Source organism: Heterocephalus glaber, unplaced genomic scaffold, assembly GCF_053883595.1.
Source record: "Heterocephalus glaber isolate CG9 unplaced genomic scaffold, H.glaber_assembly_v1.0 deba00001608, whole genome shotgun sequence".
NCBI lineage: Eukaryota > Metazoa > Chordata > Mammalia > Rodentia > Bathyergidae > Heterocephalus > Heterocephalus glaber.
In genome coordinates, this window is record NW_028258379.1 from 29,945,013 (window position 1) to 29,971,019 (window position 26,007).

General features: G+C 36.5%; 1 protein-coding gene across 4 annotated transcripts in view; it reads right to left on the reverse strand.

The window, feature by feature from the left end:
• The window catches only part of Rps6ka5 (ribosomal protein S6 kinase A5), a 270,771-nt gene that overhangs the window by 66,076 nt on the left and 178,688 nt on the right, over nt 1-26,007 (reverse strand). For all 4 annotated transcript variants that reach the window (XM_087195482.1, XM_087195480.1, XM_087195481.1 and 1 more), the window contains 2 exons: nt 7,345-7,460; nt 3,718-3,825 (listed from right to left, as the gene is read on the reverse strand). In XM_087195482.1, the coding sequence (XP_087051608.1) occupies nt 3,718-3,825; nt 7,345-7,460 (224 nt within the window). The remainder of the gene's footprint in view (nt 1-3,717; nt 3,826-7,344; nt 7,461-26,007) is intronic.

Genomic DNA, 26,007 nt, shown 5'->3' on the forward strand with positions numbered 1-26,007 from the left:
TCATTTCTGTTTTATGCATCACTGTATTACCTAATAAGAGTATAGGTAGGTGATCAATAAATATTTACTGAATAAATGAATTGAATAAATATAGACATGATAAAAATTAAGATCTTTAATTTTTATAATTTTACTACTTATCTTACTCACTAGGATTGCTTTGGCAATATTCCCAAAGGTAACCAGATGTACATGTACAGGTTGACTGTCCCTTACCCAAAATGCTCCAGAAGTATTTAAGATTTCAAATTTTTCAGATTTGGGGATATATGCACATAATGGAATAACTTGAGGATGGGATCCAAGTCTAAATAGGAAATTCATTTATGTTTTATATACACCTTATACACATGGCCTGAATGCAATCTTATACAATGTTTTAAATAACTGTACAATGAACCATCAGAAAGCAAAGTTGTCACTCTCTCAGCTATCCATATGGGCAATCTGTGGCTATTTGGCATCACATCATTCCTGCTAAAAATTTATGTGCAACTAATAATCATTTTCTTATATTTACTGACATATAACATTATAAAATATGACTCAACATCACTGCTGCAAAAAGTCCGGTGTTCATGGTAACTAAGCAGCACTGAGGCATCAGGTGAACCCCAGTGTCAGCTGCCAAACACCAGCAACAACAGCAGCAGCTTCAGCTGCCATCTGCAATGCTGTGTCTTGATTTAAAGGTTACTGGGCACTGCATTTTTTCTTCGTGAGATGATACATCAGAAGAAGTTGAGGGGCCAGGGAACTAGTCCTCTAAGGATCAAGAGGTACTTTGAATGTGTCCTCTAGAATTACCTGCCTCCGTAACAATGGTCTTTGTCTTAGAAGTCTCTAATTTTTTTTCTTTTTTGGTACAGGGGATCAAACTTGGGACCTTGAGCCTGCAAAGCAGGCAAGAAATCTCTGATTTTATAAACTGACATGACTTCTTGTTCTGTTGTGAATACACTCTGTTCAAGTTCATCATAAGCCTATCATATTTTCACCATGCTATCTATAGGCACTTCTTCAGTTTAACAATGACATTTTCATCATCATTATTATCATGGTCACCTGATTCAGATCTTTTCTACTATTTCATCATCGGTCAGTGAACAAGCAGAGCCTCATTATCAATGTTGAAAACTTCCTTGATATCTACTTCTTCCTGTTTAATGTAAAGATACAGTTTTTGCTTATGTAAGGATGTCAGACATCATTTTTTTTCTCACTTGACATACAGAATCCTCAAAGTCATCACCTTGTTCATAATCATCCCCGAACACAGCCATAGGTCACAGGTTGTGCTGGGAGGTGCATACCTACATTTTTAGTCCTAAGCATTGGCAACAGCATATGCAGCATACAATGTGCTAAATTCCTGTTGAAAACCTTTCACAACCAGGCCTCTGTTCACTGCTGTTAGCATGCTGCTAAAGAAAGTGTTTTTATATTTATCTTCAGTGCTCTAAGGATTCTTTGGTCACATGGCTGAATGGGGAAAGTATATATTATTCTTGATGAGAACTTCACCTGGAGCACAAGCATAACAGCTGCTGAGGAAAAACAAAACCCTGCAGTCTTCAACCAGTCCAGTTTCCATGCAAGAGCATGAGCTGCTGCTACAAAATCTGAAACTAATTTGGAAAGAGGTCCCTGGTGATCCGTGCCTTTTTGTTAGCATAATAGACTGATAAGAAATCCATTGCTTTAAAACATTGGGGACACAAGCTTTTGCCTATCACATCAAGTTTTTTTTTTTTTGGTACCAGGGATCGAACTCGGGTCCTTGCACTTCTGAGGCAGGCAGCGGAACCACTGAGCTAAATCCCCAGCCCCACACCAAGTTTACACTATGTGAGTCTGCTGCAGTACATCCCAGCATAATTATTTTGTCTTTGGCATACTTAATTCCTGGAGGGGCTGTCTTATCAGCTGGAGCCAGCATCTTTCTAGGCAACGATGCACAATCAGTGACATTTCATCAGTGTCATAGACTTGTTCTGGTGTCATATTTTCCTCAGTGATGACCTTGGTAAACTCGCCAATGGATTTCTTCCCTGGTTCATTTTAGTAGATGCTTTATCACCTGAGATCTTTAAATTTTTAATGTTGCACCTTTTCTTAAATTTCTGCAACTAGCCTGTTGAATATTCAGCTACCTTCCATTTTTAGTCCATCACAGTAGATCTTTGCTTCATGATTAGCATCCTATTAAATGGCATGTGTTCACTGTGATGCTCATGGATCTACTCTTTTGATACACAATTGAGATCTTCATTTTTGGCTTTATGCAGCATTTTTCTATCTTTCATTAGCTTCTGTTCATCATTTTCAGCACAGAATTTCAACAGTTTACCCTTCTGTTTCTTCAGGTCATCTATGATGGTCATTCCAAAGCCATTTTCTTCTGTAAGACATTTCACACTTACACTGGTGTCCAGTTTCTCCAACAGCTTGACTATTTGTGCTAGAGATAATCAAAACTGCTTTTGCTTTTCTTATTACTCTTACTCATAAGAGTATCTGCAGCCTCTTTTAACATTTTCAAAAGTGTCTTTACAACACAGAGCAGAGAATAAGCAAAAATACACAAAACAGAGTACACAGTGAATAATGCTTAAAGGGCTTGGCCCTGTGAGGGGCATTTTGGAGGACCTACCCTTGGCACATGGGGCCTGTATATGTCATTTTATTAACCTCTGTGGGTGATGGGCTTGTTGTGGGAATCTGGGTGTGTGTGAAAAATATATACCTAGGTGAAGGGGGCTAAGAAGGGGACCTTGTCTCTTGAGGATATTAAATATACTGTGTGTTGTATGAGTGTATTTTACTGTGATCTATAAGATTTTCATTTGAGGCATTATATCAATGCTCAAGATGTTTTGGGTTTTGGATTTTCAGAGGAGGGCTGCTAAACCTGAACCTAATTTGGAACTCAAGAATGATGTGTTTTATTCAACAAAGGTCTTCATCACAAAAATTTTACTTTGATTCTGTGTTTACATCAGAAATTTCCTGGATAAAAAACAAAACTGATATTCAAATTCACTTATTTCAGTTATAAAATATCACTTTTATTATGATTGCTACATAAGTATTTAATTACAGCCAACAGATGTACAACTTTAAATGTAATTAAATGCATATATGCACTTAATTATAACTTTTATAAATGTAATATTAACAAATTATAATACTGAAAATATAAAGCCTTCTATATCTAAAATCTACACATTAGCTACTATATTTTAGTTCATTTTAAGTATAAAACCCAGCAAGATTATTGAAAAATTAGTAGATCCTTGTCATTCTTATGAAGTGAATTCAAAGGGCCATCATAGTATGTCCCTTGGTAAGTATAATGTAAATGATATGTGCTTTGTTTTGTGGTTCTTTATTGGCCACCATCTAAGCCATAAGACTGCCAAAGGGCTTAAAACATTATTTAATTTTTAGTTATACTTTACATATTTTATGGGGTCAGTTAAGAACATAGTTGTTTTGTTGCTAAACTGGAGTATTCTGGTGTATCCATGAAAGATTTACTGCAATTTTAACAGGATGTCTTTGCATTTACTCTTGTCAAAATGTTCCTTTGCACAAATTTGCACAGAAGTCCATAATCCACATGGTACTGCCCTATTAAATGTTTACTCTATAGCTAATTTTCACCCCTCTTTACATTCTGCTATTACTGACTTTAAATTAAAATAAAATACTCACTTCATCAGCCACAAACTCCTTACTCAGACCAAAATCTGTCAGCACCACATGGCCATTAGAATCAAGTAGAATATTCTCAAGCTTAATGTCACGGTATATAATCCCCAACTGTAAAAACAAACAAATATGCATTTTAAAATAGTTTAAAAAATAAATTTGGACAGTCTTTCTTATCTAATTCTTTTCTTTTTTAAAGGCATTTCTCTCTGCAGGATTCTATGGCTCTTAGGGACTGTTGAGGCAAATGCAAACTTTTCCATCTCGAGGGTCATTTGCTGCATTCCCTGGACCTCTCCAATCATCCCTTCATTTTCTTTGTACCAAGGGTCTACCCTTGTCAGACCAGCTCTTTAGAGCCTCCCCTTTGGCTAATGCTTTTTCCTGCTTCTATGCTTATTTAACACTCACTTCAGATGGTCTTCAGGTGCCTTCTTAGCCAATTCTTGTCCATTACTCCCTAATGGCTTCAGAAAACTTGCCTAACTAACCAGGTCCCATGCTAGTCATTTCCTTGTTTTTCATCCTATAGCATCTATGCTTACATTGTACTTACCTAAAAAAGACTAATATTTTCTAGGTATTTCCTCTTTGTCTTGATATACTCATACACTAACTCTGTTTCTCACTTTTTAAACCTTTATCCAGTATCTAGCACAATGCCAGGTGTCAAACAGATGATTAATAAAGGCTTGTTGAATAGCAGGCTCTTAAACATAAAGATTAAAGATCACAGATTAATTTCAGTTTATCTTTTGTTCTAAATAAGCAAAGCAAATCAATTAAATAATATTTATACAGTCATGTGACACTTAATGTGAGCGATATGGGCTGAGAGTATGTTGTCATAGCCTACAATAGGTTATATGGGGTGTGTGTGTATATACCATATATATGGTGCCTATAATATATAAAAATATATCATATACATATGGTATAGCTTATTGCTCCTAGGGCTACGATGAACAAAACACAGATAAATCAAGCACAAGAGAAAAAGATTACACAGTAAATGTAGACATATGAAGCTGCTGCTGGCTTTAACATAGTATTCTGTTTTATAGTAAAACCCCTGCTTAAAAATAAGCATAAGAGTGTACTGTAAAATGATAGTCAAAAGTATAATATAATACATAAACCAGAAACAGCTGTTTACTATCAAGTATTATTGTATGTGCTATACATTTATATAACTGGCAGTGCAGCAGGTATATTTATACCAGCATCACCATAAACATGTGAGTAATATATTGTACTATGATGGTTTGACATCTCCAAGTGATAGGCATTTTTAACCCCCATTAAAATCTTATACAACCACTGCTGTCCATGTGGTCTGTCAAATGTCATACAGCACATGACTGTATCTCTTGGCTTTGTTTTGCATGTAAGTTTTATAGAAAAACACTTCAACTATTACTTCAGTTATATAAATATATCTATTTAAATTATTACAAGGTGATTAATCTATAAGAGTTTTCTATGTCATGTTTATAGTTATGTTATCCTGGATTAAATGTTTTTAAACTTAGAAATACTGCTTTCCTCAACACTAACGATATGAAAAAGCAGATTCTTAATAATCTCAGAGTTGAAATAAAAATTACACAAAGAAAAATACTAATCAATTTTCCTCCATGATTTCATTGTTTTACCAGAACGATAGGAAGGAAAACATCTTGAGTGTATACTGAACAGATGTTTGACTTAAAGCATTACACACATCTAACAACCAGTAATATTTTTACTTCTTAAGGAACTCTTCAGAAAAGGTTTTTAGGAACAAGTAATTTATTATATGTGTTACTTCATCACTTCCAAGTAAACTCCCATTTTTATCTCATCCTGTGAAACTCAGTGTTAGTATCTATATTAAGATTATATTGCTGGTTTTGTAGTCTATGTATCTTTTTTAAGGTTACTGAGCAAGTTAGCTGAGTTCTATCTAATTTGCTATATCACTTTCAATTCATACCAATAACAGTTATATCTAGTATTCATTAGGTTCTCTACTTGCATATTTCTTACTACTGTTTAATAATATTAATATTCACAGATTTTCATTTAAATTAAAGAATGAACAAAATTAAATGCTTCATAGAAATTAAAAAGTGAATTTTCTAGTTACCCATTGGGATTTTGTTTTTTGTTTTTACTCTGCTATTTATGATGAACTCTACCATCATTTTTATATTATAAAATATACATCTAATCATAAATTTCAAAGGTTTTTACAAACCATTCCTGGCTCCAATTTGTTTCTTATATAAAGACATCTTAATTACTTTATATCCTGCAAAAACACTCATAGGTATAAGCCTAAAGTTTGTTACCATACTGAAAATTCTAACAAAAGAAGTACACATCTGTCCCACGACTCCAGTTCCTCTAATATTTTACGGCTCCTGTTTTCCCTTTCTCACCATGGTGCTACAACTCTACCTCAGCTGCCTGCTCTCTTGTGCTCCCTGTTCTCATACATTCTCATTCACTCTTCTTCAGATTCCCGTTCTGAACCCTCTCTCCATCTGAGCAGTCTTGTCTCTGAGTTAGATCTACCCTTTTCTTGAACTTGCCTTTTTTTCTTACACCTTCCCAGAATCTTTTCTCACAGTCTTTTACATCTATTGCCTCTATCTTGCTGTTGGGATCTCCCTGGCCCTTCAAAAACTTCTTCCCTCTTCTAGCTTTTTTAACTCTCTCCTCTTTTTTTCTGTGCTTCTAATCAGCACTTTCAACTCTGTTTATCCTAAGCCAGGGTAGGACCTGAATACAACACGACAAAGAAGGATGGCTTCATATCATACCAGAATTGCTGTAACAGAGTGATTCAAGTCACGCCATCTCCTTGTGGTCTCACATACCTTTGATAAAAATGACTTTAGTACTCTCTGTCTCTAAGGAAAACACACAAGCCGGGCCACATAATAACTATTTGCTTCTACAATAATACTTCTTCATTAAGTTTTAAAACTGAAGTCATAATTTCATTGATCAAGATTAAGACCATCTGTAATAGTATTTTTAAACTTTAAACTGATTTGTGTAGAGTTCAAACAGGGCTATGGACAGGAATTCCATTTAAAGGTTTCAGTAACTGAGTTCATGCTCCATGGAGGCAATGGAGAAGGGAGGCAGAGGTAGGAGCAGGAGAGAGTGTCAAGCACAAAATAAACGGAAAAGAAAGCCAGTGTAAAAATAACTCTTATTTTCTAATATAATCAGGAACACATCCTGATGACATATAGGCAGAGTCTGCAATGAAGTATGTCAAATTAAGTAAATAAATATTATGACTTATGGCTTCATTTTATAGGTAGCTTTAGGAATTACAAACTTTTATGCTAATGATACTTTATACTAAATGAAGCATTAGGTCTTTTCATGATGAAAGTCAAAAAATTGCTCAGGTTCTACCATTTTGATCTGGTACAATTACAATAGGAAAGGAGATTTTTCAGTTTCACCTGAGAAAACTGGTAAGTGCTGAAGAAAACTGGTAAGTACTCTAGAAGTGTGCTATTACAACCCACACCGAGACAATGACATGTGAAAACATTAGCACTTTTAGCTCCATCAGTACCTCAGTTAAGACTGCCTGAAAGGAAACTCCAGAGATGAAGCTCTTACCTTGTGCAGATGTTCGAGGGCAAGCACAATCTCTCCAACATAGATCTGCACCTCGTGCTCTGTGAAACGCTCTCTTTGAGAAAGATGAGTAAAAAGCTCTCCACCATTTATATAATCTAAAAATGAAATATATTTTTCTTTCTTTGACTTATATTCATAAACAAAAGGAAGTACCTCCTTTTAATCACTTTGGATTAACCATGGATACTGATTTTAATAATTTTTTGTATAACTTAGAATATAATATACAGTTTCATTTAGAATATACTACTAGATTCATTAATAATTTCATAAAATAATGATTATCCTAAACCAAGCAAATCAATTTTCAAAGTGTACTGCCATTAAAATTACTACACAAAATGCACATATACTTAAATACATTTTCCCAAACACAGTATATATCAGAAACCTCTGCCATCATTGTACGATGGAAGGGTAACTTACTGTGGAGCGCCAAACATTAGCCACTACAATAACCAAAACAGAAAACAAACAAAACACAAACAAAATCCCAGCCTGACAGTTGTGATGGTTGCTAGTCACTGTTTTTAAGATCTATAAGTAGATTTCCTGTTGTCCATAATTGTCTATGTGCACTTCCAAAGCACATATTCGGTAGCAGTAGCTTTCTTATGCTTCATACATCCCAAAGTAAAAGCAGTACAATGTGGCCAAATCAAAGCCCGCCCCAAACTAGAAGATTCCATTTCCCTTTCAGTGTGCTATGTTTATTCCAAGGGGAATAATGAGACAGAAGACAAAATGGATACAGCAAAAAAAATAAATGGATGAGCTAGCAAAAAAAAAAACAAACCCAAAACCCAAAAACCCCACTCCAATAACCAAAAAACAGGCACATGCCTGGAATTCCAGCTACTTAAGAAACAGGCAGAAGGCTCACAAGTTTGAGGCTAGCCTGGGCAACTCAGAGGGATCTTGTCTCAAAATTAAAAGAAAAAAAAAGGGCTGAGGGTGTAGCTCCATATTATAGAACCCCTGAGTTCAATCCTCAGTACTGAGAGAGAGAAAAAAAAAAAGAAAGAAAGAAAAGAAACTAAGTTTATTGACAATTAGGTTTAATAAGACATTTATTGAAAAACCAATAACTGAATGCTCATTTTTTTTTTTAGGAAACAACTATAGAGATAAATATTAGAAATTACTCAAAATCACACAGAATAATAAACATTTTGCAAAAAAAAATTTCAGAGACTAACCATTGTTACATTACCATACATCTGTGTAAGAGAAATAATTTACATCTAGAAAAGTTACAAATAAGTTTAAAGCTTTTCTCCTGAAAAAACCTGAAAAGCGTACGTTATGGTTTACTGGTGTAAATCTAAAATGTCCCCCAAAGTCTCATGTACTTGGAAGGTGACTGGGTCATGGGGGTGCTATACTCATGAGTGGATTTATCCGCTGACGGGGCCGTGAAGAGATGGGACCTGGTCAGAGGGGCGTCACTGGGACAGGACCTGGAAGGCGTATTCTTATCCTTGGCTCCGCCCTTTGCTCTGTTTCCAGGCTGGAGCGGGGAGGTGAGTACCTTCTCCTCCAGCACGCCCTCTGCCACCCTATTTCTGTCTTGGAGCCAGGTGACCAAGGACTGAAACCATGAGCCAAAACAAACCTCTCCTGTGAGTTGCAGTTGTTGGGTATTTTGTCCCAGCAAAAGGAAAGTGACTTAAAACAGAAAATGCATGTATTCCAAACACATTCACTTGCCACTTGAAGTGTAAAATTCAATGGTTTTTAGTTTATTCAGAGTTCTGCAATCATCACCAAAATCAACTTGCAGAACATTTTCATCACCCACCACACTTCAGAAATTCCCATTTTCTACCTTTTTGTTAGCTGCTTGTGCTTTGGGCATCATATCAAAGAATTCAAAACCAATCTCACAAAATTTTATTTCAATATTTTCTTCTAAGACTTTGATAGTTGCAGCTCTGACCCTTAGTCGAATCCATTTTGAGTTAATTTTTGTTTATTGTGAAGTAACACATTTTTTGTATGTAGCTATTCAGTTGTTCCAGCACTGCTGGTTGAAAAGCCTGTTCTTCATTGTCACTCTTGTGAAAAAAAAAAAAATCAGTTTATGGTAGATGTGAGGATTTCTGGATTCTTAATTCTATTCCACTGATCCATATTGATCTAAAGGTTATTCATACACCAGTGTCACACTTCATTACTATAGCTTTGAGTAAATTTTGAAATCAGGAAGTGTGAATCTTTAGTCTTACTTTTCAAAACAGTTTTAGTTACTCTAGACCTTTGATTTTCCATATGAAATTTAGGATCACCTTGTCAATTTCTACACAAATACAAGTTGAACTTTTGAGAAAGGCTGTATTAAAGCTACAGATTAACTTAGGGATTAATGACATCCTAAAAATATTGAGTTTTTTGATCCATAAAGATAGGATGTCTTTCCAATTTATTTAAATATTTTATTCTTTCAATGTTTTTTATACTTCTTTTGTTTCATTCTTTTTTATTCTAAAGTAAATGGAATTATTTTCTTAATTTCATTTTCAGATTGTTCATTGCAATTGCACAAAAATTTAGTTGACTCAACATGCGGACCTTATATGTTGCACCTTTCCTGACTTTGTTTATTCTAGTAGTATTTTTTTTAGTGGACTTTCTATATTTACAAAATTGTGTCATCTTAGATATTTTTTCTTCTTCCTTTCCAACTGAAGGCCTTTTGTGACTTTTTCTTGCCTGCCACGTTGGATAAAGCAGTAAAGGTAGATATTCTTTTCCTGCTCCTAATTTTAGAGGGGGAAGTATTCAATCTGTCACAGTTAAGTCTTACGTTAACTGGTTTTTTATGGAAGCTTCTGTCAAGTGAAGTCCCTTCTATTTTGTTCAGTGTTTTTTATCATGAAGGAATGCTGATTTTTTTGTCAAATGCTTTTTTTCCTATGTCCATAGAGAGGATTATATTGGTTTTTGTCTTTTCTTCTGCTGATATAATAAATTAAATTGATTCATTTTTAGTTGTTAAACTAACCTTGCATTTCTGGGATAAATCTCTCTTCGCCATGGTATATAATTTTTTATTTGTTGTTGGATTCTGTTTTATATAATGTATTGAGGATTTTTGCATTTACATCCCTAAGAGATACTGATCTGCAGTTTTGATGTTCTTGTCTGGTTTTGCTACTGAAGCAATACTGGCCTCATAGGGTAAGTTGAGAAATACTTCCTCTTCTATTTTTGGAAAGAATTTATAAAGAATTGCTATTAATTTTTAAGTGTTTGGCAACATTTGCTTGTGAAGATACTGGGCCTTGGATCTTCACAATTTTTTAAATAAGTAGTAGTGGAAATAATGCAGATATTCCTCATTTAATGACCTATCTGTTTAATGACTATTTGGATTTATGACCTGCTGCTTGAACATACAACTTGTCCCTTTTTTTTATTTTTACAGTTCTGTATGTCCTGTTTATAGAGCCTCAGTGTCTTTTTTTGTGCAGTACACTTTGTTTACACAGTACTGTAATTTTTGCTGATTTTACTGTATGTAGAATGCTATATATTTATGTTGTTATACATTACAGTACTGCATGTAAGAGTTATGCAAATAAAAGCAAAGTCATTAGGTTGGCATTTCTTTTGACTGTTTCTTTGTTCTGAATAATGTAATGTACATACTATATACAATTCCTTATTTAGCGACCAATTCATTTAACGACCTAATCACAGGAACAGAACTCAGTAGTTAAAAGGGGAATGTCAGTAGTAGTAGTAGTAGTAGTTGTCATAGTAGTAGTTCAATCTCTTGTTATGGTCTATTCAGAATTTGTATTTTTTAAGTCAGTTCTAATAGCTCATGCCTTTCTAGGAATTTCCTTAGATTATGTAAGTTATCTAACATGAAATAACCTTATAACAACCACCTATGTTGTTATACAATTGCTCATGATACCCTCTTGTGAGCCTTTTTTAATTCTACAAGGTCAGTAGGAAGGTCTTCTCTTTCATTCATGCTCTTACCAAGTTGAGTCTTCTATTTTAAAAGTAAAAAATTGGCTTCAAGGTTTAGCATCTTTTTTTTAAATTTAGGCAATTAGCTATAAATTTCCCACTAAGCACTGCTTTAGCAGGATCCCAAAAAATTTGAGTATGCCTTTTCTCTCATCGAAGTATTGTTTTGATTTCTTATTTATTTGACATACTGTTTATATAGGAGTATATTGTTTAATTTGCACATAGTTGTGAATTTCACAAATTTTCTTTTACTATTGATTTTTAATCTCATTCCATTATGGTTGAAGAATATTTTTACAATTTTAATATTCTTGGATTTATTGAATTTTTTAATGGTCTGGTATATGGTATATCCTAGAGAATGTTCTATATGCACTTAAGAAAAATATGTAATCTACTGTTGTTTAGAGTTCTATATATATTGATTATATCTAGGTGGTTTACAGTGATGCTGAAGTCTTTGACTTTTTTGTTGATCATAACCTTAGCTGTCCTTATACTTTACTCAGAGTGAGATATTCCTGTTGAATTGCCTATTTATCCATTTCAGTTTTTGTTTCATGACTTTTGGGTCTATGTTGTTAGGTGCATTTATGTTTAAAATCATTATATCTTCCCGATAGGTTAGATCTTTTATCATGAAATGTTCAATCTATTTGTATATTTGGATCTATAGATTGAAAGGGAAAAGAATAAATCATGTAAACAGCAACTACAAGAAAGCTGACATGGTTATTATTGATTATAGCTTGACTTGTCTTCCTTTTTGTACCTCTATTCTTCCTTTACTCCTTTATTTTTCATTAAGTGAATATTTTGTAGCACATTTTAATTTCTTAAGCAAGTTTTCATGAGTTATTTGCTTAGTGGTTGTTCTACCACTTACTATAATATTAATTTAGAAAGAACACATGATTCATATGAACTTAATTCCAATAATATATAGGAAAACTACTCCTATAGAGCTTTATCTCCTCACCTTTTGTGCTATTAATGTTAGACACAGCACAACATATACAGTTGTCACTCTGCATCTATGGGTTCACATCCATGGATTTAACCGAAAGCAGACTGAAAATATCCTGGGGGGGTGGGGGTGATCTGCGCCCATATTGAATATGTAGAGATGTCTTTTTCTTGGTATTATTCCTTAAATAATACTGTACAACAACTATTTACATAGCATCTATATTGTATTAGGTACTGTAATTTAGAGATAATTTAAAGTATACAGTAGGATGTGCATAGATTATATCCAAATATTGTAATAGGGCAGCTCCTTTGGGGGATATTCTTGGCAAGCTTAGTTTAACCTCCCCTTCCTTTACCTTTCTGCAAGGCTGTGGCCTTCCCTGGTTTTCTGAAAGGATTATGTCCCCCTCCCCTCGGCCCCTAATTCCAAATTACAATGTTAATTTTTAAATAATCTTTTCGGTACTAGGGATTGAACTTGGGTCCTTGTACTTGCAAGGCAGGCGGTGGAACCACTGAGTTAAATCCCCGGCCCTTAAATAATCTTTTTTGAGGTTTACAGAATCCAGAAATCTGATAATCTTTAAAATGTTCTCCTCCACATTTAGTTCAGTGCATGGATTAACACAAAGCATGTAAATTGCTCTAAGGTCTAATGTGCAGAAAAGTAATATGTAAAATACAGGAACTGGACCGAGGAGATTGAGGTCAATTGAGATGTTCTGGCCAAAGAAGACAAAAGGAGACACATGCTATAAATGTCACCTCCTACATATAGCCTTTCTGCCCACTGTTCACTGGACCTTTCCCTCCCTATAAAAGCCCTCCGTGCTCCTGAATTCCCCAAAATGGAGCTTTGAGGTCAATGGTCCCTCCATCTTTCAAGATGTTTGCTCTTGAAAAAACCTAATTTCTTCCAATTCTCACCTCTCAGATATTGGCCTAAAGCAACAAGCAGCCCACAGCTTATTCCAAGAACAAAACTAAACCACTGTATTCAGGGGATCTGAGCATGCATTCATGTCTTCTGGTCCACAAGGAGGTGAGGATGTGTTAGAACCAACCCTCATGGACATCAAGGGAGGACTACACATTGCAAAACCTAATGACATTGTTTTATTACTTTATATAATTTTGTCTTTCAAAGAAGATGAAAGAAGAAAGGAGAGAAAGTCCATAGTTATAATTTGTAATATTATTCTTCCTAGTACCCACTGGAAATTCAGTTATGATCTGATTTCTACCCCCTACCCCGACTCCTGGCTTGTTTTTATTGTTATGCTTCCTTCATTTAATAACTCTACTTGGTTATTTTAGTGAAGTCTATTTTATCTGCACTGTAAAGCTTTCAATACTGCTCTTCAGAAAGAAAAGCCTTGACTATTTGTACAGTGATTTTAGCAGGGCCTTTTCACTCTTTCCCAGACTGGTAAAGCTGTCTGCCTCCGCTGGTATTACAAACAGCTGCTAGGCTCCACTAATTGCAGGCTGATTGCTCTATTCTTTCCAAGGAGACGCTGAAGCCATAAATTACTCCACAGTCCCATTCAATAAGCTCAGGTCTCTGCTGCAGTAGTTTGAGACCAGAGTTTGAGGTTTGTTTAATCCCAGAAAGACTCTTCATATTTGCCTACACCTAACAATTTAACTTACTGGTCTAATGAAGTACCTGCCCCTTCTTAATTGCTTACCATCAAAATTTTTTTCCCCAAAAAAGCACCTGCATAGGTAAGAACTTTTCCACATACAATCAGTTCTTTTGTTGTTAGCTTCAGATCTCTCTTATGAACCACATCCCTGGGGGGGAAAATCTCTGAGCTATTGCTCTAGAGCTGAAGACTGGCCCATTTCTGCAGGAGAAACATTTTTGCTTTATCAGCAAGATGGTACACGATGGTAGCAGTCTCTGGGCTTTTCGGCTTCTGCCTACTAGTGTGGAACCTGCCCTACAAATAGAGTGGAGTGGGAACAATCAGAGCTCCATATTCTCAGCCTGAGAGGCAATGGATAGAGCTTCTGCCCTATGAATGGAGGCTGAATGGAGGAAGGAAGCCCCCAACCTCTCAGCTCACCTAACAGGAATTTAGCCACTATAACTCAGATCTGGGGTGGATAAAAAATGCTAGGTCTTTCTCTCTTGATGAGATCCTGTACCGCTCACCTGGGATTTGAGGGAAGAGAAAAGCCCTTTCTTCCTGGCCACACACACCTGATCAGCAGTTCTGTCACGGGGAGTGTGGGGCAATCATGGCTCCAGTGCTACCTACACTAGTTCCTGGTGTTTAAGAGTTTGTTAGATTTTCTTGAGTATATGTTTCTTTGTTGGCCGTATGCCTGCCCTTAGAACTTCAGAGACTTTTAATGATTGTTTTTATAAGTACAGTGGACCCTCAAGTTAAGACAGGCCTGACATTCAAACAACTTGGGTTAATTAGGTTAATGGAAGATTCATCTGCCTCTTGTTATCTGGGTAAACATCCAGATCTCAGCTGTATTGACTTAGTTACAACCAGCCCTTGGGAACTGATCGAATTCATGAGTCACAGGTCCACTGGAACTTTCATTAGTTATGGCTGTTTTGTTGCAGAGCAGGTCCACAGAGCTCCTCACAATACCATTTCAGAAGTGCAGTCTGTTTTTCCTTCTTAATTATTAATTTGAAGTCATTCTTTTATAATTTGGACACAAGTCCTTTGTCAGGTGCATATATGGCAAATATCTGATTTTGTTGCTTGACTTTTAATTCTCTTAAAGGTATTTCTTGATGAGCAGAAAATGTTTAATTTGGATTAAATCCAATTTCCCTCCCCACTTTCATTAGTGCTTGAGGAATCCAAAGGTTTCTCATATTTTTCTTTTCTTTTTTCTTGGAGGGAGCTTTCTGGGTATTGAACCCTGGTGTTGTACATGCTAGACAAACACTCTACTACTCTTTTCAGTCCTTTTAAAATTTTGAGACAAGGCCTCACTAAATTACCCAAGCTAGTCTGAATGGGTGATCCTTCTGCCTTAGCCTCCTGAGCAGCTGGGATCACAGGCATGTGCCGCCATGCCCGGCTGTCCTATGATTTCTTCTCAAAGATTTATACTTTTAATTTTTACATCTAGGTGTTTTAAATAAATATCTGTTTATAGAGTTAAGTATAGGCTGAGATTCACTTTCTTCCATATTATCTAGTTGTATACATACATATTTAATCGTTTCAGGACAATCTGATGAGATTTGTTTCACCACTGAATTTCTTGGGCATATTTATCAAAAATCAAATGATCACATTGTGTGGTCTATATCTGGAGTCTTTATTTTATCCCCTTGGTCTATGTCATATTATACTGTCATATTACCTTAATTATTATAAAGATGTACCTAATTTTTATATGAGATAGTTTAAGACTTCCATATCCCTTCTTTTCAAAGAATTACATGGCGCTGTCCAAGTTCCTCTGTATTTATATAGGAATTAGAGTCAGCTCTTTAATATCTACCAGAAAAAACCTGCTTAGATTTTTGATTTAGACAATTTTGCATCTGTAGTTCAGTTTGGGGAGAACTGGGTTAGGCAGCTTCCCATCACTGTGACAAATACCTAAGATAATCAACTCATAAGGAGGAAAGGTTTATTTTTTGACTCACTGCTTTTGAGCTTGTGGTGAGGAAGCACATCATGGCAAGGAGAGCATGGTGGGGCAAGCTGCTCACCTACCTAATGGTAACTGGGAGTGAAAGAGAAGAAGAGGAGGGGTCAGGGTCCCAATATCCTCTTCAAGGGCATGGCCTAACGACCTCCAGTCTCCAACCTCTCCTTAAAGTTTCCACTATCTTTTAGTACCATTAAGGTGAGGACTAAGCCTTCAATATACGAGCCTTTGGGAAACACTTAAGATCTAAACCATAGCACCGGCATTTTAATAATATTGAGTTTTCTAACCACAAATATGGTGTATCTCTCCAATAGGCAGGCTTTTTTCAATTTCACTCAGCAATATATTCTAATTTACAGGGTAAATTTATTCCCAAGGATTTTATGTTTTTAAAAAATATATTGTAAAGGATACTTTAAATTTCATTTTGTAGTTGTTTGATATTATATAGAAATACAACTTTTTGGTTTTTATTCTGAAACAATATCATATCAATCACCTCTCTGTAAACAGAAAAGTTGTAACTGTAATACACAGGACTTTTTTCATGAACCATTTAAGTCACCAACTCGATGACCCATCATTCATGTATCCTTTCATTTGTATTTTGCACAACATAATCATTTGAAAATCAGAAATTAACATTAATCTATTGTTACCATTTATTTCTCAGTCCTGAATTCAAGTTTCTCAAGTTGTCTCTGCATATGATCCAATTCCGAATGAAATGTTACTTTACTTGAGATATCTATTTTAACTTGTAACAATTCCTCAATCTTTTCTGAATTTCTGTAACTTTGACACTTAGATTACAGGCTTGATCTATAGATTATCTCACAATTTGAGTTTGTCTTATGTAACTCCACCACCATGTTCATATGTACAGCTTGGGTAGGAAAATTACACTGTTCCTGTGGCATCCTCTCAAGTGGCACAAGTGCGTTGATCATTTGGGTGATGTCTACTTGGCTTCTTTACCTTTGTAATTTTTTTTTTTTTGTACTGGGGATTGAACTCAAGACCTTGCGCTTGCCAGGCAGGCACGGCACCACTGAGCTACATCCCCACCCCTACCTTTGTAATCAAGAAGTAATTTTGGAGAGGTAGTTTCGAACCATGTACCAATCCTAACCCTCATCAAACATTTGATTTATTTATTTATATCTGAATGAATTCATGGTTTCCTGTTTCATTCTACTGGTTAAATTGTAATCATCAACTATTGGATTCTGAAGATGTGGTTCTTATTGCATGGCTCTTCTAGAATTTTGATGAAACTCTTGTATTTACCAAGTCCATGTACTTTGGGAAGAATTTAACTTCAAACTCTAACTTCCCTGAGGTGAGGAGCTGGTGAGCCTTCCAGGTATTGCTATGTGTGGGATACTTAGACTGTCCTTCCATTCATTCACTAATTCCTTTCTTTTCAGGATCCCTCTTTCCACAACTTGTAGCCATTCTGTCAGTCTCTATAAGCAGAGACCTTTGGAGCTATGCAACACAGAGGCCCATCATTTATTCTGAATGAAATGAATGCTTTTTGGAGGGTTCTAGGGAGTGATATATGACTTTCATTTTATAGGATCTAAGGCTCTGGGTGCTCCGTTGAGAATAAAAACGATGGAAGTAGAAAGATCACCTGCAATAAACAAGGAAAGAGATGATGATGGCTAGAGGGAAGGTTTTTTTCTCTTAAAAGAGGCCATCAGAATCAGGAATGCAGGCAGATTCTGAGCGAGTCACCAGTGACACAGTAATAGTCAGTGGCACCAGGAGCAGCCAGATCTTCATGGACATTGAGAGGATGAGTCTTGTTAGCTTCATAAGTCAAGGAAGTCTCTCCCCAACACTTTTAGACACCTGCCCTGTTCCAACTAAGCATAAATTATATTTCTTCACATAAAAGACTATTAAAAAGCTTAGGCTGAATAAACTACCTGAGTGAAAACTGCCTACTGCTAGAATTATTTAAGGTCCAATCTGTCTAATGGGCTCTAGATCCATACCAACTCATCTACCGGAAATAACTTTTGACAAAATTATGGATCCACTAGGTTTCTGGAAATTCCTTCTCAAGTCTCTGCCAATTTCTTCCATAAGTTGGAAGCCAATGTTGTTTTTATTCTCTTTACTATAGGGAGACTGTCAGAAATAGCATGAGATTGCTCAGTTTTTTATTTATGTACCTTCAGCTTTTTGCCTCTGTGGAGACTCAACGAAAAGGAACTGAGCAGTATTGTCAATATACACTCTAGGTAACTGATATCTGAATAGAAGCAGGATCTTAATAAAACCCTAGAGGGTCAAGGGCAGTGGGAAAGGACTCTGGAAAGAGAAGAATCCAGTGGTGTAGTGAACAAGGGTTTGCGCTATGCTTTAAAATACGAATCTAACATAGCCCACTACTTTTGAGGTTACACAAAGAATAATAACTAGAGCTACCAGGCAACTGTCTTGTGCCTGCTCTATTTAGGTATGATAAATATGATTCTCATAAACAATGTTATGAAGTAGGTGCTGTTAAAATAATAATATATTTCCAGAGAAAATATCAGAATTGCCAGAAGAAACTGAATCTTGAAAAGGTTAAATAAATTATCCAAGGGTGAACATTCTTAATAATAACAAGATCAAGGATAACGAACATGAACAGTCTGACTCCAAAGACAGTGATTTCGTATGCCATTGGAGACTTGCTCTTTTCCCCCTTCTGATGGGGCTTTATTGCTGCTTAGTAGTAGCAGCCCTCTCAGGCAGCTGGCTTTGCTAATTAGAGCCAAGAAAACTAGTTTCAGGCAACTATGCTGTCCTGCCATTTAAATGACATAAAGCCAATAATTCTGTACATTTGGTCATACAATCTTACTATTATAGGGACTTTGCCCAATTAAAATTTGGAAAGCTCATCAGAATGTCATGAAGTCAAAAGCAGATAGTCTATGGGTATCATACTGAGTTGCTTCTGTTATGTTTTGTTTAGTGGCCACAGTAAACAATGAATCTAAACCTTTTTTTAGAATGTGCAAAGCTAAAATTATCACTGACAGATTTTATAGCAGAGAACTTAAAAGCAGCAATTAATGTCTTATAGTAATGGAACCAGGGATGTTTTCTTTTAAAAAGGACTTGGCAGGAATATCCACAACCTTGCAAAAATCTCTTTAATTTTTTCTAAGAGGTTGTTTCAACCCACCTCTCTGTGAAAGCAGATGGATCTGAATTTGGCAACAGAGGAGGCCTACGGTCATGGTTCTTGTCACAGATGAGGACCTCAAATTGTCTACAGACCAAATATCACCAAATGTTCAGATACGAGAAATAATACATATAAAGGACAAACAGTAATCTACACATCTTTTTAAAATATACTACTTATGGTTTTGGACAAGGCAACAGAAAGCTACAAATTTGGATGTCACTGTTTTGGAAAAAGTGTACTCTGTCATCTTGCTCCACAGGACTCCAGCAGGAAGCCTGAAGAGTGATGTGAAACTGTCGCTGCCTTCAGTCTCGGAAGGTTGGTGAAAACCGTCCGTTACTTTACACAGTGGCTCCTAAATGAAGCCCTATGGAAGAAATGCCTCCTAAGTCACAATGCCTTCCCTGAGGACTTCTTACTTTTTAAAAAAACTTATCCTGATACAATTTTTAACTTAGAAAAGCTTCCTACTCCTAAATATTTCACTGAGGTATCGCCTAAGACATTCTCTCACATAACTGCATATAATTATCAATATCAGAACCTTTAACTATTCTAAAAATACTATTATCTAATCTATATTCCTAACTCCAATTTTGTCATCTGCCTAATAATGCTCTTTGTAGCTACTTTTTTCCAGTCCAGGATCTAGCTCAAGATCACAAAATACATTAGAAATCATGTGTATTTTTTATGAAACATTTTGTCTTTCTTTTTTTGTTTGTTTGTTTTGGTACCGGGGATCGAACTTGGGTCCTTATGCTCGCGCAGCAGGCGGTGAAACCACTGAGCTAAATCCCCGGCCCCTGTCTTTCTTGATCTAGATATCTTTGAAGAGAACAGGCCTGAAATTGTGTGGAGCAACCCGCAATGTGGGTTATGTGTTTTCTCAGGATTAGATACACATAAATTCCTGGAATAAATACCAGTTGAAATGATGTTATCTTTCTTAGGCCATATCAGAAACTATGGACATTCATTTTCCCAGCAATGGTATTAATTTGGATCACATCATTAATACAGAGTCAGTCATTCAACAATGGAGACCACCTTGAGCAAGCTGCAAATTTATTTTTAAAAATTTTTTTAACAGGAGGTAAGAATTTGCTTTTATTTCTTTTTAAATAAATTTTACTTTATTTTATCACATTCCTTCCCCGTTAGCCCCCCTCCCCTCCCTATGTACAAATTTATAGATTGGCTTTTCATATTAAAAGTCTGTGTCTGCCTATTAGCCCACAATGGCTGCCCGAAGAGCCAGCAGTTGGTGTGTGGGAAAGGAACAAGTCTCCACACCACTGGTCACAGTGGAGGACTCAATGACCTGTGACACCGTGACATCTTGGATGGAAAAATATTGCAGCTAAGGACAACATGACTTGTACACAAAATTTCTGTAGAAGCAAAAATTAATCTATGGGAAAAAACAAATTTCTCACTAATCAATGAGCTGTTCTGCTAAAATGTCTCATTCCCTTGTTGATAGGGCCCTGCTCAAGACTGTGTTATCGACCCCACTGTTCCCTGCACTGCCCTTCACCTGTTCAAGAAGCTGTGTGTGGGCTGGGGATTTAGCTCAGTGGTTCTGGCGCCTGCCTTGCAAGCGCAAGGTCCCGAGTTCAATCCCCAGTACCAAAAAAAAAAAAAAAAGAAGCTGTGTGTTCAATAAATAGCGGCAAGCTCCAGGAGACAGTGTCTTAACCTGATAAGAGCTGTGACCATCCTAAGGCCCCCTTTATGCGGTAAAGATTTTGTCTTGTTTTTTTTTATCCTGACCCTTGGTCAAATGATTGAGGGTCTGATCAGCCTTCAACAATTCAAGTGGGGTTTGTCATGTTTCTCCACATTAAAGTTACTATGTCTTCCTTCTTTTTTAATCAACTGGCAAATTGTGGGAAGATAACTTGAGACTATAAAAATATCCTGCTTCTCATCAAACTATCACTTATTTTAGCATCAAGTGATGATTTTCTCAATTATTCCTTTGCTATGTTAGCATTCTTCCACAAGGGAAAGCTTTCCCATCACCCTCATTTATTGCACTTTCCTACTTCCTAGCACAAGATTTTCTGCATCACTTTGTTCTTTCCCAGGCTTTATTTTAATAAAGCCACCACTGATGGGTCACTATCACTTTACAAATAAGCACTTTACATATATTATTCCATTTAAGCCAAACAATTCTAGGTAAATGGGATAGCAAAGGGCCTGAGGGATTTAGGATCTAGGGTTTTGTGGCTAGGAAATATTGAAATCCAGAGTTGAATTCAAGTTAGTACTCAAGTAGAGAACGGGGAAAGAAGAAAATTGATAATCGCAAAGGAGAGTGCAGGTTATTTAGGTTGGCTGGAGCACAGCAGTAGGAGACTGGGTGGGACAGGGAGGCTAAGGCTGGGAACAGATTGTTTTGAAAGCTCAACTATGGAGTTGAGACTACATCATCTTTAAATAAATGGATGTCACTGGGAGACTTCAAACTGTGATATGTCCCACTTATGGCTATGTGGTAGGATGATTAATTTAAATAGAACATAAAGCATAAATTGGGAAGGATTGAGACATTAGACAAAAATTGACATTAAAACTATTTCTATTTTTTGCGCTATTAAAAATAAAGCTGGTTTTTCCTGATATACCAAAGAAATCAATATATGTGGGCTGAAATGTGTGTAGAAATGAAGTTAAACGGTTCCTCCCATGCCACCCATATGGCCTTGGGCATCCTTCATAAAAATGATAATCCATCTCTTGAAGGGTTGCTTGCAAGGAATGAAAGTGATAATGTGTGATAAATAGCAAGAGTGTTCCCTGATATCAAAGCAAATATGTACCACAAAATCTAAATATTATAGTAAGAAATATTTGCCACCTTCGCCTTTGTGTTCCTGGATACAAGAGTCTAGGATTTTCTGGCCTACAGACAACCTTCATTTGCACTGACATTCTCATTCTTACAATAATAAGAAATTTTAAATATATATATATATATTTCACTCAGGCAGGTACAGCTTGGTAGATCTCATTCTTTAAATAGTTGAGTCAAAATGTATTTACATATTAAATTTTGATAAATGCTGCCAATTTTTGATAACTTTCTTCAAAAAGGCTGAAGCCATTTATATCCCACACCAACAGTGAATTAATGCCTTAAGAAAACACTCTAACACTTGTTATAATCAATATTTTAAACTTTTGTCAGTCTAGTAGGTAGTCTCAAGATACAGAGAATGTTAAGGTACAGAAGAAAGGAGAGGAGAAGAAAATGTGAGTCTGCCATAGCTGGACTTGATATATTTTCAGTGAAGTAGGACAAATCATCTCAGAGAAGAAGACAGTGATGGAACTGGGGGTTTGAGAAGTAGTGGAGGTGGGAAAGCTCATACACAGTTCACGAGGATTGAAATGCTTAACCTTCCACAACGTTCTGCTGAGACTGTTAGCATGAATTTCAGGTCAGACTCGGGAGACATTTTGTTGATGGATGAGGAAAAGTTGGCAACTGCTATTGGAAATCAAGATCAGATGGTAACCCAAGTGACTGCAGTGTCAGGTGGGGAGGAAATAAGAGGGTGAGCAGGAGCACTCGCCATGGCAGGTTAGCAAGGATGAACATAGAACCCAAGTGATGTGGCAAAGAGCAACAGGAAAGGCTGAGCTCAATGAGAAGTAAAGAAACTCTTGGGGAGTGTGCAAAAAGGGAAAACAAGATTGTGGTCAAAGAAGAAACCTGACCATTAGGTCTTAGAGGTGGGACTGGTTGGACTGACAAGGCCTACTATGCTGCTATACTTGTGAATGGCTAATGTGAAGTAAAAGTCAAGGTGACAGAGGTCAGAGGTTTGGATGGTATTGAATTAGTTATCAATATTGCTACAAAAATTGTGGAAGGTGACAGAAGGAAACTGGAGGAAAGGGAAACCAATCCTGATGAGTAAGTCACTGAAAAGACAAGCACGTGTCCTAGGAGTCAGTTAACTACAGGACTGAGGGGAGGTTACTCGTAGAAAAGGTCAAGCAAAAGCAAAGCTCCATGGAGAAATAATTTTTTAAAACGTTTAACCATCATCACTGTTGAGTATAAGGGGCAGAACATGAAGATGAATGGTCTTCTGTGAAGGGGGGTGGGGGTGGGGAAGGAACAGCCTCTACAGAGCAGGTTTTGCTTAGGAGGAAAGAACAAAGCACACTTGGTTACAATTTAGGGTGTCTGTGCACACAGGGTTACTCATGGAGGACAAGAGAATGTAAGTGTAAGATGAAAGAGAGAAGGCTGTATAAGTAAGAAGAGAAAAGAGTAAATTTCTCAAAGGTATAAAATGTCTCAAAGCTCCTACATCGGAAGGGCACACAAAAATGAAGCTTTATAGTGAGTACAATTTCACCTCCTGTGGCGGATTAACTAATGGTCAACTTGTAATGCTCAGCTGAACTGAATCAGCCTGGTCTGGGTGTGGAAGATATGAGGATTGTTGCCAATAGCCATAAAAAGAGAACTGGAGGGGAAGACCATGGGCTGTTGATTTTCTAGGAGAAGCTTGCTGTGGATGGTTTTCCTGATGCGAACTAAGCTGTTCTCATTGGAGGAGGAGCTGGGGGCTGCGCCATCGCTGGGAATGGTTGCTGTTCTCATCAGGGGAGCTCTGATCTTCACCGTGAGCATCACTTCCTAGCTCCAATGTAGATCCCTTGGCCTGGTGGCATAAATCTTTCACCCCATTGCTGCAGGTTTCTGGCTTCCACCATTGGCCTTCAGGCCTTGCGGGTACAGATCCTCAACACGGACAAGCATGAGACATTGCTGTGGGCTCTAGGCCACCTGCCGGACTCGTGGAGAACACTGCCTTGGACTCTAAGCCTTTAGCTGGACTTGTGCGGGACATTGCTGTGGGATCCAGGCCCTTGCCTGGATTCTTTGAGCCTCTAGTGTGAGGTTAATCTCTTGCACTCCTGTTTTTGACTTTTTAGGTAAATGTAAAATAACACTATAGATTGTGTCCTGTAGTATGTATTACCTTGCCAACACCTCCTCCACACCACCACCAAAGTCTAAGGTTAAAAATAATCTTATGTTACTGAAGTCTGAATACAGTACTTTTCAGTCCTCATTACTTTTCAGCTGCTCTTTGGAAATCAAAGGAAAGAATATTTCAAGAGGAGCAAAGTGACTGACATAAGAATCACCCCTGTAGATAAGTACTGAGCCCCTCAAAATGGCTGTATGAAGCCACTGGATTTGGGAGCAGTTTATTATGCAGAAAAGGCTGATACCTTACTAATTTGTAGACTGTGCCTTTAACTAATATGTGGCTTGCTCAAGATCAGTCAGTAAGCAACAAAGCTGGAATTAAAATCCAAAACCACCTGACTATAAGATCTGAAGACCCTTCATGATCTGACCTTCCCACTAGGTGGCTCAGAGCTCTTTGCTATATTCAACTTTGCCTATTTAGTAGTTCCCGGGTGCTCCACACACTTTCCGGTTTTCCAGTTGTCACACACGCTGGGTGAATCCCTGTTCTGGAGTGTTCTTCCCTATCTCCTCTGTTTGCTCAGCTAAGGACTATTTCGGCTGGTAGTTACAGTTTAAATGTCACTTTTCCAAGAAGGTCTTCTCTGATAAACAAGATTAGATTTAGGTTTCTTCATTATACTTACACTCTCTTTAGTGCCCTTTGCATTACATGTACTTATTTCAACAATAATTATTTAATGATGTACTATTTTCTTCAATGTCCATTTCTCTTTTAAAATATAAGGTCTGAAGGACAAGAATCGGGCTAGGTATGTTACTAGATTGAAGCACGTGACACATAATAAGCAGGCAAATATTTGTAGCGTGTCAAATTGTCAATAACTTGGTACAGTTAACCTATTATATCAAAAGGGCCAATATTTCAAAGAATTCTCCAGGAAACCTACCTGATAAACTTAAAGAAACTTAAGTCATAATATTTTCAGAGGATCCATAATTTATTCCCCCACTATTGATTATTGTAAGGGGATCTTTGTCTCTAAAATGGCTATTAGGCTATGTACTGTGGAAAAGGGCTTCATCTATAAGTTTGTGTGAAGTGTGTATCTTACTACTTCTTAAGCAATAGTCTTTTTACCAATGATCAGTGATTTTAGTACTGTGATGCATCAATATGTTCTTTTACAAAGTATTTTAGAATTATAATGTTACCATACCAGATTCTTTTTTGTTCCTTAAAGGATTTCTTCCTATTTTACCAGAATTCTTTTACACTCTTGTCATATTAGGGACTTAATTTGTATCTCATTTCAACGACACCTAATTTTATACATCTATTTAACAACAGCAAAAAGATTTCATTCTATTGTTATGCTCAATCATACTTGGTTCTAGATACAGAACAGCTCACTGTACATGTGTATATATGTCTTCTTGTGTCTGTGTGGGAAGATTAGAAGACAGAGAAGTAGCTTTTAAATTAGTAACTTTGTTTTTTTAAAACAGTGAATTACTACTTAGATTTCAAATAGAAGATCTCTACAAAATTTCCAAGATTTTAGAAATTTACTCAAACAAAAGAACTCACATAATTCTAAGAATCTTATGGGATTAACATGAGGGTAAAAAGGACATCTGATTTCAATCAAAATTATTTTTAATAAGTATTTATAATGTTATATTTCAAAACAAAAGATTGGGGACTTAAGGTCACTTGTAAGTACTGGCAATAACTTATTCTACTTGCATTATTAAAATGAGTGATGAGATTCCTAATTTTAAAGCACCAAGAACACAACAAATTCCCTTTGTTGAAAATGAACACTCATTATTACTTCCAGGTAGAAAAGAGTTTCAGCTCCTTACACTT